The sequence below is a fragment of the Podarcis gaigeae genome (assembly GCF_964106915.1).
Source record: "Podarcis gaigeae genome assembly, chromosome: 3".
NCBI classification, from domain to species: Eukaryota; Metazoa; Chordata; class Lepidosauria; order Squamata; family Lacertidae; genus Podarcis; species Podarcis gaigeae.
The window spans coordinates 102,929,702-102,942,087 of NC_139680.1; the positions used below are offsets into that span (position 1 = coordinate 102,929,702).

Below are 12,386 nucleotides of genomic sequence, written 5' to 3' on the forward strand. Positions count from 1 at the left end.
ATACAGACTCTGGATGCTTAGCAGTGGCTATATAGTTGTGGCTCCAATTACCTGACATTAATTCTGATATGTTTCATAATAACTCTTCTTACTCTGCCTTCAGCCCACACATATCACACAGAACTGAGATGAATGCAATTTGCCTTCTACGTGGCAAATGTAGAGAGGGATGCAGGCCACCTTAAGTGATAATAATAAAATCATCATTTATACCCTGCCAAGGTCCTGTTCTAATTAAGACTTTCTGCCTCACCACTCCACAGGCCAACCTACCATCAACTGCCTTGTGGGAAGGCTCTTGATGGGTATTAAATATGTTGCTGCGGTTTAATGTGTATTTAAAATATGTAATTTAATGTCACTTAAAAAAATATTAAAGCTTTCTTCGTTTACAAAAATATATGCATTGTCTTTTTTTGTGTTTTCTACAGATCAGTTTCATTTGTTGTGAGACATTAGCATTGCATGCAGTATAATGCTTCTATTTTTCTACTTATTTGTGTCAGTGTCACTTGTGTGTGTTATCTTTCTGTTTGCTTGCTGTACTTCCATGGTGATGAGAGAGATTGGCGATAGCCTAGGGCAGGGGTCACCAACCTTAGGCCCAGGGGCCAGATCCAACCCAATCGCCTTATGAATCCGGCCCGCGGATGGTCCAGGAATCCATGTGTTTTTACCTGGGTAGAATGTGTGCTTTTATTTAAAATGCATCTCTGGGTTATTTGTGGGGCCTGCTTGGTGTTTTTACATGAGCAGAATGTGTGCTTTTATTTAAAATGCATCTCTGGGTTATTTGTGGGGCATAGGAATTCGTTCACCCCCCCCTTAAAAAAATATAGTCTGGCCCCCCGCATGGTCTGAGGGACGGGGGACTGGCCCACGGCTGAAAAAGGTTGCTCACCCCTGGCCTAGGGTTTGGTTGGTTGTCTTTGGGTGGCTGTAATGAGATTTGGTTTTGTATGTGAGTGGTGCATGTGTGTGTGTGTATTTCTGAATCAGGTTAGCCAGACTGATTCATATACTTTTGGCAGATTCTTGTCGTTGTCTTGTTGGGCTGTGTATGTGATAAAGGGGAACCATACTGGGGTGAAGGCGTCTTCTTCTATTTGTCCCTGTGTCAATTTCAGTTTACAGTGGTATCTCGGGTTAAGAACTTCATTCCGGAGGTCCGTTCTTAACCTGAAACTGTTCTTAACCTGAAGCACCACTTTAGCTAATGGGGCCTCCTGCTGCTGCCGCGCCGTCGGAGGACGAGTTCTGTTCTCATCCTGAAGCATAGTTCTTAACCTGAAGCACTATTTCTGGGTTAGCAGAGTCTGTAACCTGAAGCGTATGTAACCTGAAGCGTCTGTAACCTGAGGTACCACTCTATTGTTTAGCTTTCCAGTAAAGCTGTTTTCCATACTATTTGATATCATTGGTCCATATTTACTCATGACAGGTCTCTCCATTGCCTGGCCATGATACTTCTGGCTGCTGAGAATAGGTGGGTTATGTGCTCTTTATAATGTGAGTGGGCATTATTATCTTGGAAGATGTTCAGTAGGGCCAGTTCTAGGGTGACTTCTAATACCTGCTTAGTTATTTTGCGTATTTCTTGTATGACTCATGTCCAGAAGAGTTGGGTTTGGGGACATTAATTTAATGTTACTTATCAAACTGCCTTGGTAGGACTTGTATCCTGACAGACAGCATATAAGTAATCGACAGAGGGCTGGAGATGTTGCTAGCATTGTATCATTAGAAGGAAGAATTGGGACAAATCAGTTTCATTACTCACAGTCTGCAACAGTGAATTATTTTTTGTGGGTTTGTCTTCCCGGGAGAAACTCAAATGCCATATTAAGAAGCCTAGAAAACTGAAATTCTGAATAAATTTTGAATTGTGCAAATGCATCTTATTTTGTAGAAACACACTCAATTTGCATACTGCATTCTGGAGTTGATATTTGTACCTTGATTCTTTTTTTTAAAAAAAGAAACATTTGAAATTTGATTTCTCTTAGCAGTGACTGGTGCAAAAGAACCGTGCAGATAAGTAAACATTAATAACATAGTATCTATGGATCAGGGGTGGTACACAAATTTAATGATAATAATAATAATTTTAAAAATTGTGGAATGTGATGTCCTCACAAAGCAAACAGCAGCAGCAAAGGAGGGGTTTCCCTCAAAGGAAAGGATTAAATTACTGTACCCCTGCAGCATCCTGGTCATTATAATCCCCACTACTCAAGCTGATATGATTTATATTTTTAAAAAATCTGTACATTAAATGCAAAGTTGTGGTCTAAGTCATGCTATAGTTGGACACTCCTTTTTTGTGCTTGAGTCTTGCCTATGGGTTTCCCACAAGCATCTGGTTGGCCACTGTGAGAACACGATGCTGGACTAAATGGGCCAATGGTGTGATCCAACAAGGTCTTCTTATGCTCAAAGCCTCTAAATGCTGAATAATATAGTTTTGCAATTTTTAGAATATCCTGGATGTTCTTTATTTTGATTCCCCTTTGGTTTTGGTGTGGATTTTTTCACAGATGACCTCAGAAACATTCCTTTGATCCTCTTTTGCAGTCTTTATGCCTGGTACAAATGTGGTTAGTGCATTGGAAAATTTCTCAATTCAAAGTTTTCCACCACATTGCTGTCCCTGACAGAGTAAAAACGAGCAGTTCAAGAGCTGTGCAGACTTCTGGAACATGCACGGATAATGGCAATAGTAAGCAGTCTTTTATATTTATACTACTTAATAATTATAATTAATAATTTATACCCCACTCATCTGGTTGGGTTTCCTCAGCCACTCTGGGCGGCTCACAACAGAATATTAAAAACACGATAAAACATCAAACGTTAAAAACATCAAACAGTAAAAACTTCCCTAAACAGGGCTGCCTTAAGATGACTTCTAAAAGTCAGGTGTTTCTTTCCTTGATATCTGATAGGAGGGTGTTCCACAGGGAGCGTGCCACTACTGAGAAGGCCCTCTGTCTGGTTCCCTGTAACTTCACTTCTAATAGGGAGGGAACCACCAGAAGCATAGCTGTCAACTTACAGATTTGAAAATAAGGGGCCAGCAGCCAAAATAAGGGACCTGCAGCCTCACCTGTTCTAGGCACTCCAGTCTTCCTGTCCTCCTGCAGTCTGGTCAAACTCATGCTGGTAGCTTAGAGAACACTGTCCAACCAACTTTGTAACCAGAGGTTCAACTGAATAGAATCTGAATCACATGCACCACAAGGCCTATGCAGCCTCAACTTAAGATGGCTCCCTGGCCTGGCTTAGCACTGCAAAGTTTGCAGCAGCACGTGCAACAAAATGGCGTCCAGCATTCAAAAAAACCCTCAGCTTGCATTAACTAGCCACACACAAGGCATGCAAGCTCCACCCCCCCAGTCATTCTTAGACTTCTTATTGGGTGAGCAACACAGCCAAGCAACACAGTTGGAGCCTCCCTCCTCCCTGGCCGGCAGGGAGGAGCTGCTTCCTTTGAAATTTAAGGGACATCATTTAAGGGACATCAATCAATAAGGGACAGCAGCGGGACATGGCGCTGGAATAAGGGACTGTCCCTTCAAATAAGGGACACTTGACAGCTATGACCAGAAGGCCCTTAGAGCTGGACCTCAGTGTCCGGGCAGAATGATGGGGATGGAGAAGCTCCTTTTATTATGACTTCACATTATCTATATAACACAAACACTGGAGGTCCCAAAATGAAGGAGAAGGAACAGAGAGCTGTCCAGTCCACAGCAAAACAAAATAAAAATCTAAACAGAAAATTCAAACCCTTGCTGCAAAAGCAAATGAGGAGACAACATAGCTTCCTGGGACAGGGAAGTTTCTCATGCTGGGTGACACAACAAAAAAGGCCCTGCCCAAAAGGCAACAACAAATGCAAAAACATCTCAGTGACAAGCACAAAAGAGAGTAATATTGTCATGGGGCTTGTGTGGCAGGGGACAAACTGAAACCTGAAGGGGTGTGTGGCACATCAGGTGGAGTAATCAGTCAAGAAACAGGAAGTGAGAGTCCCTTGCAGCTTTTCCTGGGGACAAAGGAAGAGCCAGACTGTTCTGTACTTTAAGGTTGCAGCCTGATGGATGTGGAGTGAAGCAAACAGCAAAAACTCTTCCCAAGCAGAAAACAGTCTTCACGCCTAACTTTTGGCCCTTTACTCTCTTTGCACAGGAGGAGGTTAAAATCCAAGCCTGAAACTTCAGGTCTAGCCTGGAACCCCCAGAACCTGGGTGAAAGTGGGGAGAGGAGAAAAGAAAATGCGCATTGCCCATTTAAGCAGAAATCCCCCCTCTTTTTGGGGGGACCGGCCAGTGCGGTGTAATGGTTAAGAGTGTTGGGACTATGACCTGGGAGACCAGGGTTCAAATCTCCGCTCAGCCACCAAGCTCACTGCCAGTCAGTGCCTCTCAGTCTAAGCTACCTCACAAGGTAGATAATGAGGGGTTCCTCAGTCGGTAGAGCACGAGCCTCTTAATCGCAGGGTTGTGGGTTCGAGTCCCACATGTTGGACTAGACTAGATGATCCTGGTGGTCCCTTTCAATTCTACAATTCTATGTGTTGAGTTCCTTTGAGAAAAGGGTGAGTTATAAACGCAAATAAGCCCTGAAAGACCCCTCCTGTTCCATTTCTGCCCCCCATTTTAACCCATTCCCTTCTACAGCGCAACTTTACCAGCCTGTCACGCTGTGCGCGGGGCGCTTCCTCTTAGCTGCCACACATCTGGATCACCGGGGCGTTTAGAGGTTAGTTTTTGTGGGGGGGTTGGAAGGGCACCACATCTGTCCTTCGCCGCTGGAGCCTCCCTTTCCACCAGGCGCCCGGGAGCGCGCGATCCTGCCCCTGCTGGGCGAGGGGAGGGGAACCCGGCTGTTCCCCAGGCGCACGCCCGGCTGCCCGGGACTTCCCTGTTGTACACGAGTCACCCACCCACGCTAAGATGGCTGCGAAAGGCTCGCATTTCCACCTGAAAATGGAAGAGGCGGTGGAGAGGTGCCGCGCCGATTGCCAGTGGGACACGCAGCTGGCCGTGGTGGAGCAGATGAGGACGCGGGCGGCCAGTCCCCGCCACAAGTGGGCCAAGGGGGGAGCAGCCGGCGCAGGAGCCCAACCGTCCGGTAAGTCGCCGCCGGGGATCCCGCAGCCTCTCTTCCCCAGGAAATGGAAGCAGCAGCAGCAGCAGCGGCGCCCGCCCTCCTGTCTTCCCTTAGCAAGGAGCCGTCCTTCGGTCTCCCGGAGCAAAACCTTCCCCGACGGGAGAGTTGCACAATCTGTGCTCCGCTGCGTTAAGTTAGTTGCGCGCAGCCAGCTCCCATAGAAAGCCGCAGGGTTCAGCTCCAAGTCATGTGAACTTTACGCACTGATTTCAGTCTAAGCGCAACTAACTTAGTCGGGATCCAACCACCCACCCATACTCTCTTTTGCAAGAGCAGCTAATTCATCCGCACCCCAAACAATGCTTGAGGGTGAGTTGGAAGGGGGTCCCAGGGTCATCTAGTCCAACCCCCTGCGATGCAGGGATCTCAGCCATAGCATCCGGTTACAGATGGCCACATCCAACCTCAGCTTGAAAACCTCCAAGAAAGGAGAGACCACAATCTCCAACAGTTCTTAACTGTCAGAAAGTTCTTCGTGATGTTTAAGGACCCGTTTTGTTGTTAATCACTTCGTTAAATTTATACTGAGCTGATAGATGGTAGAAAACCTCAATGCGGTGTACAAAAGAAAACATTAGGACAGGCTTCCTCACCCTCGGCCCTCCAGATGTTTTGAGACTACAATTCCCAGCATTCCTGACCACTGGTCCTGCTAGCTAGGGATCATGGGAGTTGTAGGCCAAAAACATCTGGCGAGCCGAGGTTGAGGAAGCCTGCGATAGGATTATTAGTAACAACTATTGAAACACTTTTTAAAAAATCCAGAAATAAAGTAAAAACACACCAGCGCTCTAAATACCTGGGTAGGTAGGCTTGTCTCAGCAAAAAATGTTTTTATCAGGCGCATCATGAGCTTTGCCTCATGAGAGCCAAGTGCTTTTTTAAATGCACAGTACAACCCCTGTGTTTCCCCAGAGGTGTAATTGGATCTGCACTCCACAGTTGCTTGTTCCCAAACACTCCTTTTGTGTCTTGTGTGTTGCTCTCAATGATTTTTCTCACACTTTACCCCCATTGGGAATAATCAGAGGATGCTGTTTTGCTCAAGAGGGCAGCCTCAAAGGAAATCAGCTATACAATGTGCAGGTTTACACAGAAGTAAGTCCCAGTGATGCAGAAAGGGGTTTACTCTCTAGTAAAGCTGCTGTCCGGGACACAGTTACCTGGAAGTAAACCCATCAAACACAATGGGACTTGCATCTGAATGAGCATAGGTTACATTGCTCAGCTAATTTCTGAGGGTCAGCTATCCTAAAATAATAAACTGAACTAATTCTCTGACTTCCTCCGTGCCAATATGTCATGGACGTCGGTAAAACTCGTAAGCGAGCACCACAGTTTGGGAAGGATGTTGGCCAACTGGAACGGGTGTTGAGAAGGGTGACCAAGTTGATGAAAGGTCTGGAAAACTAGCTTTGTATGAGGAACAGTTGAGGGAGTTGGTTTAGCCTGGAGAACAGAAGACTGACAGGTGATATGGTACCCATTTTCAAGTTCCAGAGTTGTTGTCACTTGGAAGATGGTCAAGCTTGTTCCCTCCTGCTCCAGAGGGCAGGACTCAAACCAAGGAGTTCGATTTACAAGAATGGAGATTCCGACTAAATAACTTTCTGATGGCAAGAGCTGTTCAACCTCGGAGGGTGGTGGACTCTCCCTCATTGGAGATTTTAAACAGAGGTTGGAAAGCCATCTTTTCGGGAACACTATATCTGCAGTTTCCTAATTGCAGGGGGTTGGACTTGATGGCCCTTGGGGCCTTTTCCAACTCTGTCATTCCATGATTCTATGAAAGCTTCCATAGCTCCTCATTTACCTGCCATAGCAAAGAGGATCCTGCAGATGACATCAGTGAGCCTGCTGGGTTACCCTCCCCTTGTGTGATTCCCCTCCATTGCACTACAGTGATGCCTTATGTTACGTTTGCTTCATGTTACATTCTTTCAGGTTACGTCCTGCAGCGACCCGGAAGGCCCGGAAAGGGTTACGTCTGGGTTTTGCTGCTTCCACATGCGCAGAAGCATGCTCACAAATGCCAAAACACACCGCGCATCTGCGCAGATATGGCGCTTCAGGTTGCGCTCTTTTCATGTTGCAAACAGGCCTCTGGAACGGATCCCGTTCACAACCAGAGGTACCACTGTATTAGTTTTAACTCCATTTAGCTGATTCCTAGGACGGATGATGCTGTTGACTTCTCAAACCATTAGAAATAAAGGTTCGGCACCCTGCAATGTGCCTTCTCGGTTGTGGCGCCAACATTGGATCACCCTCTCATCAAATGTCAAGGAGATGGGTAACTATATAAACAGTTTAGAAGACATCTGAAGGCAGTCTTATATAGGGAAGCTTTTTAATGTTGAATGTTTTATTATGTTTCATGTTAGAAGCTGCCCAGAGAGGCAACCCAGTCAGATGGGTGGTGTACAAATAAATAAATAAATAAATAAATAAATAATAACAACAACAACAATAAACCTTTTCTCAGTAAGTCCAGTTCTCAGCCCTCTTTGGGAAAAACCAGGCATAGGCAAACTCGGCCCTCCAGATGGTTTTGGCCTACAACTCCCACCATCTCTAGCTAACAGGACTAGTGGTCAGGGGTGATGGGAGTTGTACAGTGGATGCTCAGGTTGCGAAAGTGATCCGTGTGGGAGGCATGTTTGCAACCCACAGTGCCACGTCTGCGCATGCGCGGGTCACGATTCGGCACTTCTGCGCATGCGCAAAGCACAATTTAGTGTTTCTGTGCATGCACAAGCGCCAAAACCTGGAAGTAACCCGTTCCGGTACTTCCAGGTTTCGGCGCATCTGCAACCTAAAAACACGTAACCCATAACCTGAAAACACGTAACCCGAAGCGTCTGTAACCTGAGGAATGACTGTAGTCCCAAAACATCTGGAGGGCTGAGTTTGCCTATGTTTAGGATAAACCATGACTGTTTTTAAATGAGTTTTGATGATATCTGAATCCTCTGTGAATCTCCCAGTGCAGACCAATGTAGCATCAGTAACAACAAATGGATGAATGTTGTATTTCAAATTGTTGTACCTCACACTGAGAACTTACAGTGGAGAATGAGTAATAAAGTAAATGAATAGTAAATAATAATAATAATAACAATAATAATAATAATAATAATAATAATAATAATAATAATAATAATACTTGAAGCACTGCACTGGCTGACACTGAGCCACCAGGCCCAGTTCAAGGGGTTAGTACTAACATGTAAAGCCCTAAATGTATTGGGACACAATTAGCTAAAACAGTTTTTCCCAACCTTTGGTCTCCAGCTGTTTTTGGAGTACAACTCCCATCATCCCTAAGCTAGCAAGACCAGTGTCAGGAATGATGGGAATTGTAGTCCGAAATCAGCTGGAGACCCAACGTTGGGAAACACTGAGCTAAAAGACCTTCCTTTGCCAGTATCAGCCATCTTGGACTCTACCACCCACAGGTGAAACCTTGTTGGTGGTACTGCCTAGTTGGTGTTGCCCCATGACAGGGTTTTTTTCAGTGGCGGCTCCCCATCTGTGGAATGCCCTCCATGTTGAAGTGTACCTTTCTCTCTTATAATTGACTTCCAGGCAGAATCTGAAAACAACTCTGATTACACAGTCTGAGAAATACTATTCTTGGCAACCCTGAAATCACTGGTTGAGTGATTTTAATTTTTTTAACGTGTTTGCAACCCTGGGCTCCTTTGGGAGGCAGGGCGGGCTCTAACGTGAAATAATAATAATATTTCCGGAAGTGCAAGTGCCTCTTTAAAGGTTTAGGCCTTCCTCTTGTGTGCTGTAGGCTTTTCATCTCAGTGGGGTGGAAATTAGAGCAAGTGGGCGATGATTCATGTTCTTGCATCCTGTTTTAAGCCTTGTTGAGGTGGGAAAAGAAAATATTCTGTGGTCTCTTCAGTATCTCCAGGAAACATCGTAAGCACCATGTGTGTCTCGCTTGCATCTTGGACATAACAAACCTTAAAAGCGAAACTTTTTCGTTTCAAAAACATGGTCTGGGGAAGGGGGGGGAGAGGTTGAGTGAATTATTCGCCAGGTTCTTGCATTCCCTTTTCAGATCTCTGCCTCAGCTCAGGGCTGTAGAGCTGTTTTATTTCTCTGGAGGGGCTGCCCTGCCAAATTTTAAATTTGTCAGGCAGCCCCGCCCAAGAACATATGTGTTTATCCGTCAGAAGTATACTGGCACACATTTTCCTCTCATCCTCTACGGCTGGCAGCAGACCTCTGGGAAGTGTGTGTGAGAGAGGGAGCCCATCCTGGACTGAGTGAGGTCCTGCCGCTCAGCCACACTTTCCTCAGAGACCCTTAGCAGGCCTGTTACTTGGCAATGCCAGGGATGGCCCAGAAACGAGGGCGAAAATGCTGCACGAATGTACTTCAGGGTGTGCTCATGTGCACAGAAGCGAGTGTGTTTGTGTGGAGGGTGGCCATAATCCCCATCTATACCTGAAGGAGCGTCTCCACCCCCATCGTTCAGCCCAGACACTAAGGTCCAGCTCCGAGGGCCTTCTGGCGGTTCTCTCCCCCCCCCCTCCGCGCGCGAGAAGTGAGGTTACAGGGAAGCAGGCAGAGGGCCTTCTTGGTAGTGGTGCCCGCCCTGTGGAACGCCCTCCCATCAGATGTCAAATAAATAAACAACTACAGTGGTACCTCTGGATGCGAATGGGATCCGTTCCGGAGCCCCGTTCTCATCCTGAAGGGAACCCAACCCGCATCTGCGCATGCGCGGGTCACAATTTGCCACTTCTGCGCATCCGTGTGACATCATTTTGAGCGTCTGTGCAGCGAAACCAGGAAGTAACGTGCTCCGTTACTTCCGGGTCACTGCAGAGTGCAACCTGAAAATGCTCATCCTGAAGTTACTTCAACCCAAGGTATGACTGTCTGTCTTTTAGAAGACATCTGAAGGCAGCCCTGTTTAGGGAAGTTTTTAAGCTTGGATGTTTTATCGTGTTTTTAATATTCTGTTGGGAGCCGCCCAAAGTGGGGAACCCCAGCCAGATGGGTGGGGGTATAAATAAATTATTATTATTATTATTATTATTATTATTATTATTATTATTATTACTACTACTACTACTATTAATTTTACTTTGGTTGCACCCAGCACTGACATGTGGCCCTTCGAGGGTTGGCAAACAGTCGCCCAAGTCGTCTTCCTCCCCCCCCCCCCAATAACTGAACTTGAGCAGTTATTTCAATGGGCACTAAGGACTCCCTTTGTTGTGTAAAAGAGGTCACTCTGAGCTTTTGGGGAAGAGCGCTTCCTGTTTTTAAGATCCTCTTATTGTCCACTGTGACCGCCCCCGTCCAACTCTCTGCAAATGTCCAGTAGCTTGCAAGCAGCCTTTATGCACTCATTCTCTTTTCCGTTGCTACTTGTCTCCTTTCATTGCGAATGAGGTTTTCTGCTTAGCTAGGAAACTGCTGTTGAAATTTAGAGCGCTACCGTTTCAGTCGTTTTCAAGCTGTGTTCCACGGGATTCCTTGGAAGGTTACCAGAGGTCTCACAGTGAGAAAAAACAGCCGTGGAGGACAAACTCCTGAAAACACTTTTTTGCAAAAAGTCTGTAGTCGCCTCTTGTACAAAATAAAGGGAGTCCTCATTGAAATGACTGTTCAATGCAGTTGCTGAAACAAAATGAAGATGACTTAGATCATAGAAGAGTTATAGAGCTGGAAGGGACCCCAAGGGACATCTAGTCCAATTCCCTGCAATGCAGGAATCTCAGCTAAGTCATCCATGGCAGATGGCTCCTGAACCTCTGTTTAAAAACCTACAAGTAAGAAGAGTCCACAGAGACGATCAGGCAGGTTCTTGTCCACCTTTTCTATGATGTTCAGCCACAGGGAAGGGCATTACATTTTAGGAAATGTAAATTGAATATTCAGCCACTCATTATTGAGGGAAAGTGTGTGGAACAGGTCTCGGTGTTTCGATTTCTGGGAATGGAGTTGAGAGATGACCTAACCTGGGGAGAAAATAGTAAAGACCTGATGAAGAGAGCACAGCAGAGGTTATATTTTCGAAGAATCCTCCAGAAAAATAATCTCTCAAAGGACCTGTTGATGGCATTTTACCATTGTACTGTTGAGAGTGTATTAACTTATGGTCTCTGTGTGTGGTTTGGGAGCTGCACAGTCAGGGGAAAAACAAAGCTGTCTAGGGTTGTAAAGACTGCGGAGAAAATAATTGGGTGCACTCTTCCCACCTTGGATCAAATCTACGCTTCCAGGTGTCATAAGAAAGCTGCAGAGATAGTGCAGGATAGTGCGTGCCCCATAAATGATCTCTTTCAGCTTCTGGAAGAAGGTACAGGGTTATAAATACTAGGACTAGCCGCCTGAGAAACAGTTTCTATCCAAATGTGATTTTGGTTTTAAACGCAGTGTAAGGTAGTCTCTATAGGAGTATATTGTATTTAATTATGAGGTATCAGAGTTTTTAGGGGGCTAACCAGGCTGGGATAGCTGGGATAGTAGGCTTGTTGGTTTTTGAATGTCTGATGTAGATTTTTTTCAATTTCGTTGTTCTGTATGGGACAATGACAATAAAGATTATCGTATCGTATCGTGTGGCAGCCTTTGGCAACCTGGCACCCTTCAGGCGTTTTGAACCACACACTTGTGCTGGTTGGGGCTGATGGGAACTGTAGTCCAAAACATCTGGAAGGAACCGGGTTGGCGACAACATCTATAGTTTATATGGGGAGACTGTGGCTAATTACAAGCTTCCTGGTTTGATTGCTTCAGCCGTGAAGAGAGGAGTAATGGGACTGCATGTGAGGACAAAAGGCTGGTTCATACCTCGGATTATTAAGCCCAGCAAGACTTAACAGCATGAGAGCTGTTATCCATGATCAGGCAGTGCCCTAGACTACTGCAGTGCTCTGTACATGGGGCTGCCTTTGAAGATGGTTTGCACATAATAATAATAATAATAATAATAATAATAATAATTATTATTATTATTATTATTTATATCCCACCCATCTGGCTGAGTTTCCCCAGCCACTCTGGGCGGCTTCCAATCGAGTGTTAAAAACAATACAGCATTAAATATTAAAAACCTCCCGAAACAGGGCTGCCTTCAGATGTCTTTTAAAGATAAGATAGCTACTTATTTTCTTCACATCTAAGGAGAGGGCGTTCCACAGAGCGGGCACCACTGCCGAGAAGGCCCTCTGTCTGGT

General features: G+C 45.6%; 1 protein-coding gene across 1 annotated transcript in view; it reads left to right on the plus strand.

Moving 5' to 3' along the window:
• Nucleotides 1–4,951: 4,951 nt before the first annotated feature.
• TTC7A (tetratricopeptide repeat domain 7A) overlaps nt 4,952–12,386 on the plus strand; it is a 195,547-nt gene continuing 188,112 nt past the window's right edge. Inside the window, exon 1 of the mRNA XM_083733245.1 lies at nt 4,952–5,136. Within this exon, the coding sequence (XP_083589371.1) occupies nt 4,959–5,136 (178 nt within the window). The 5' untranslated portion in view covers nt 4,952–4,958. The remainder of the gene's footprint in view (nt 5,137–12,386) is intronic.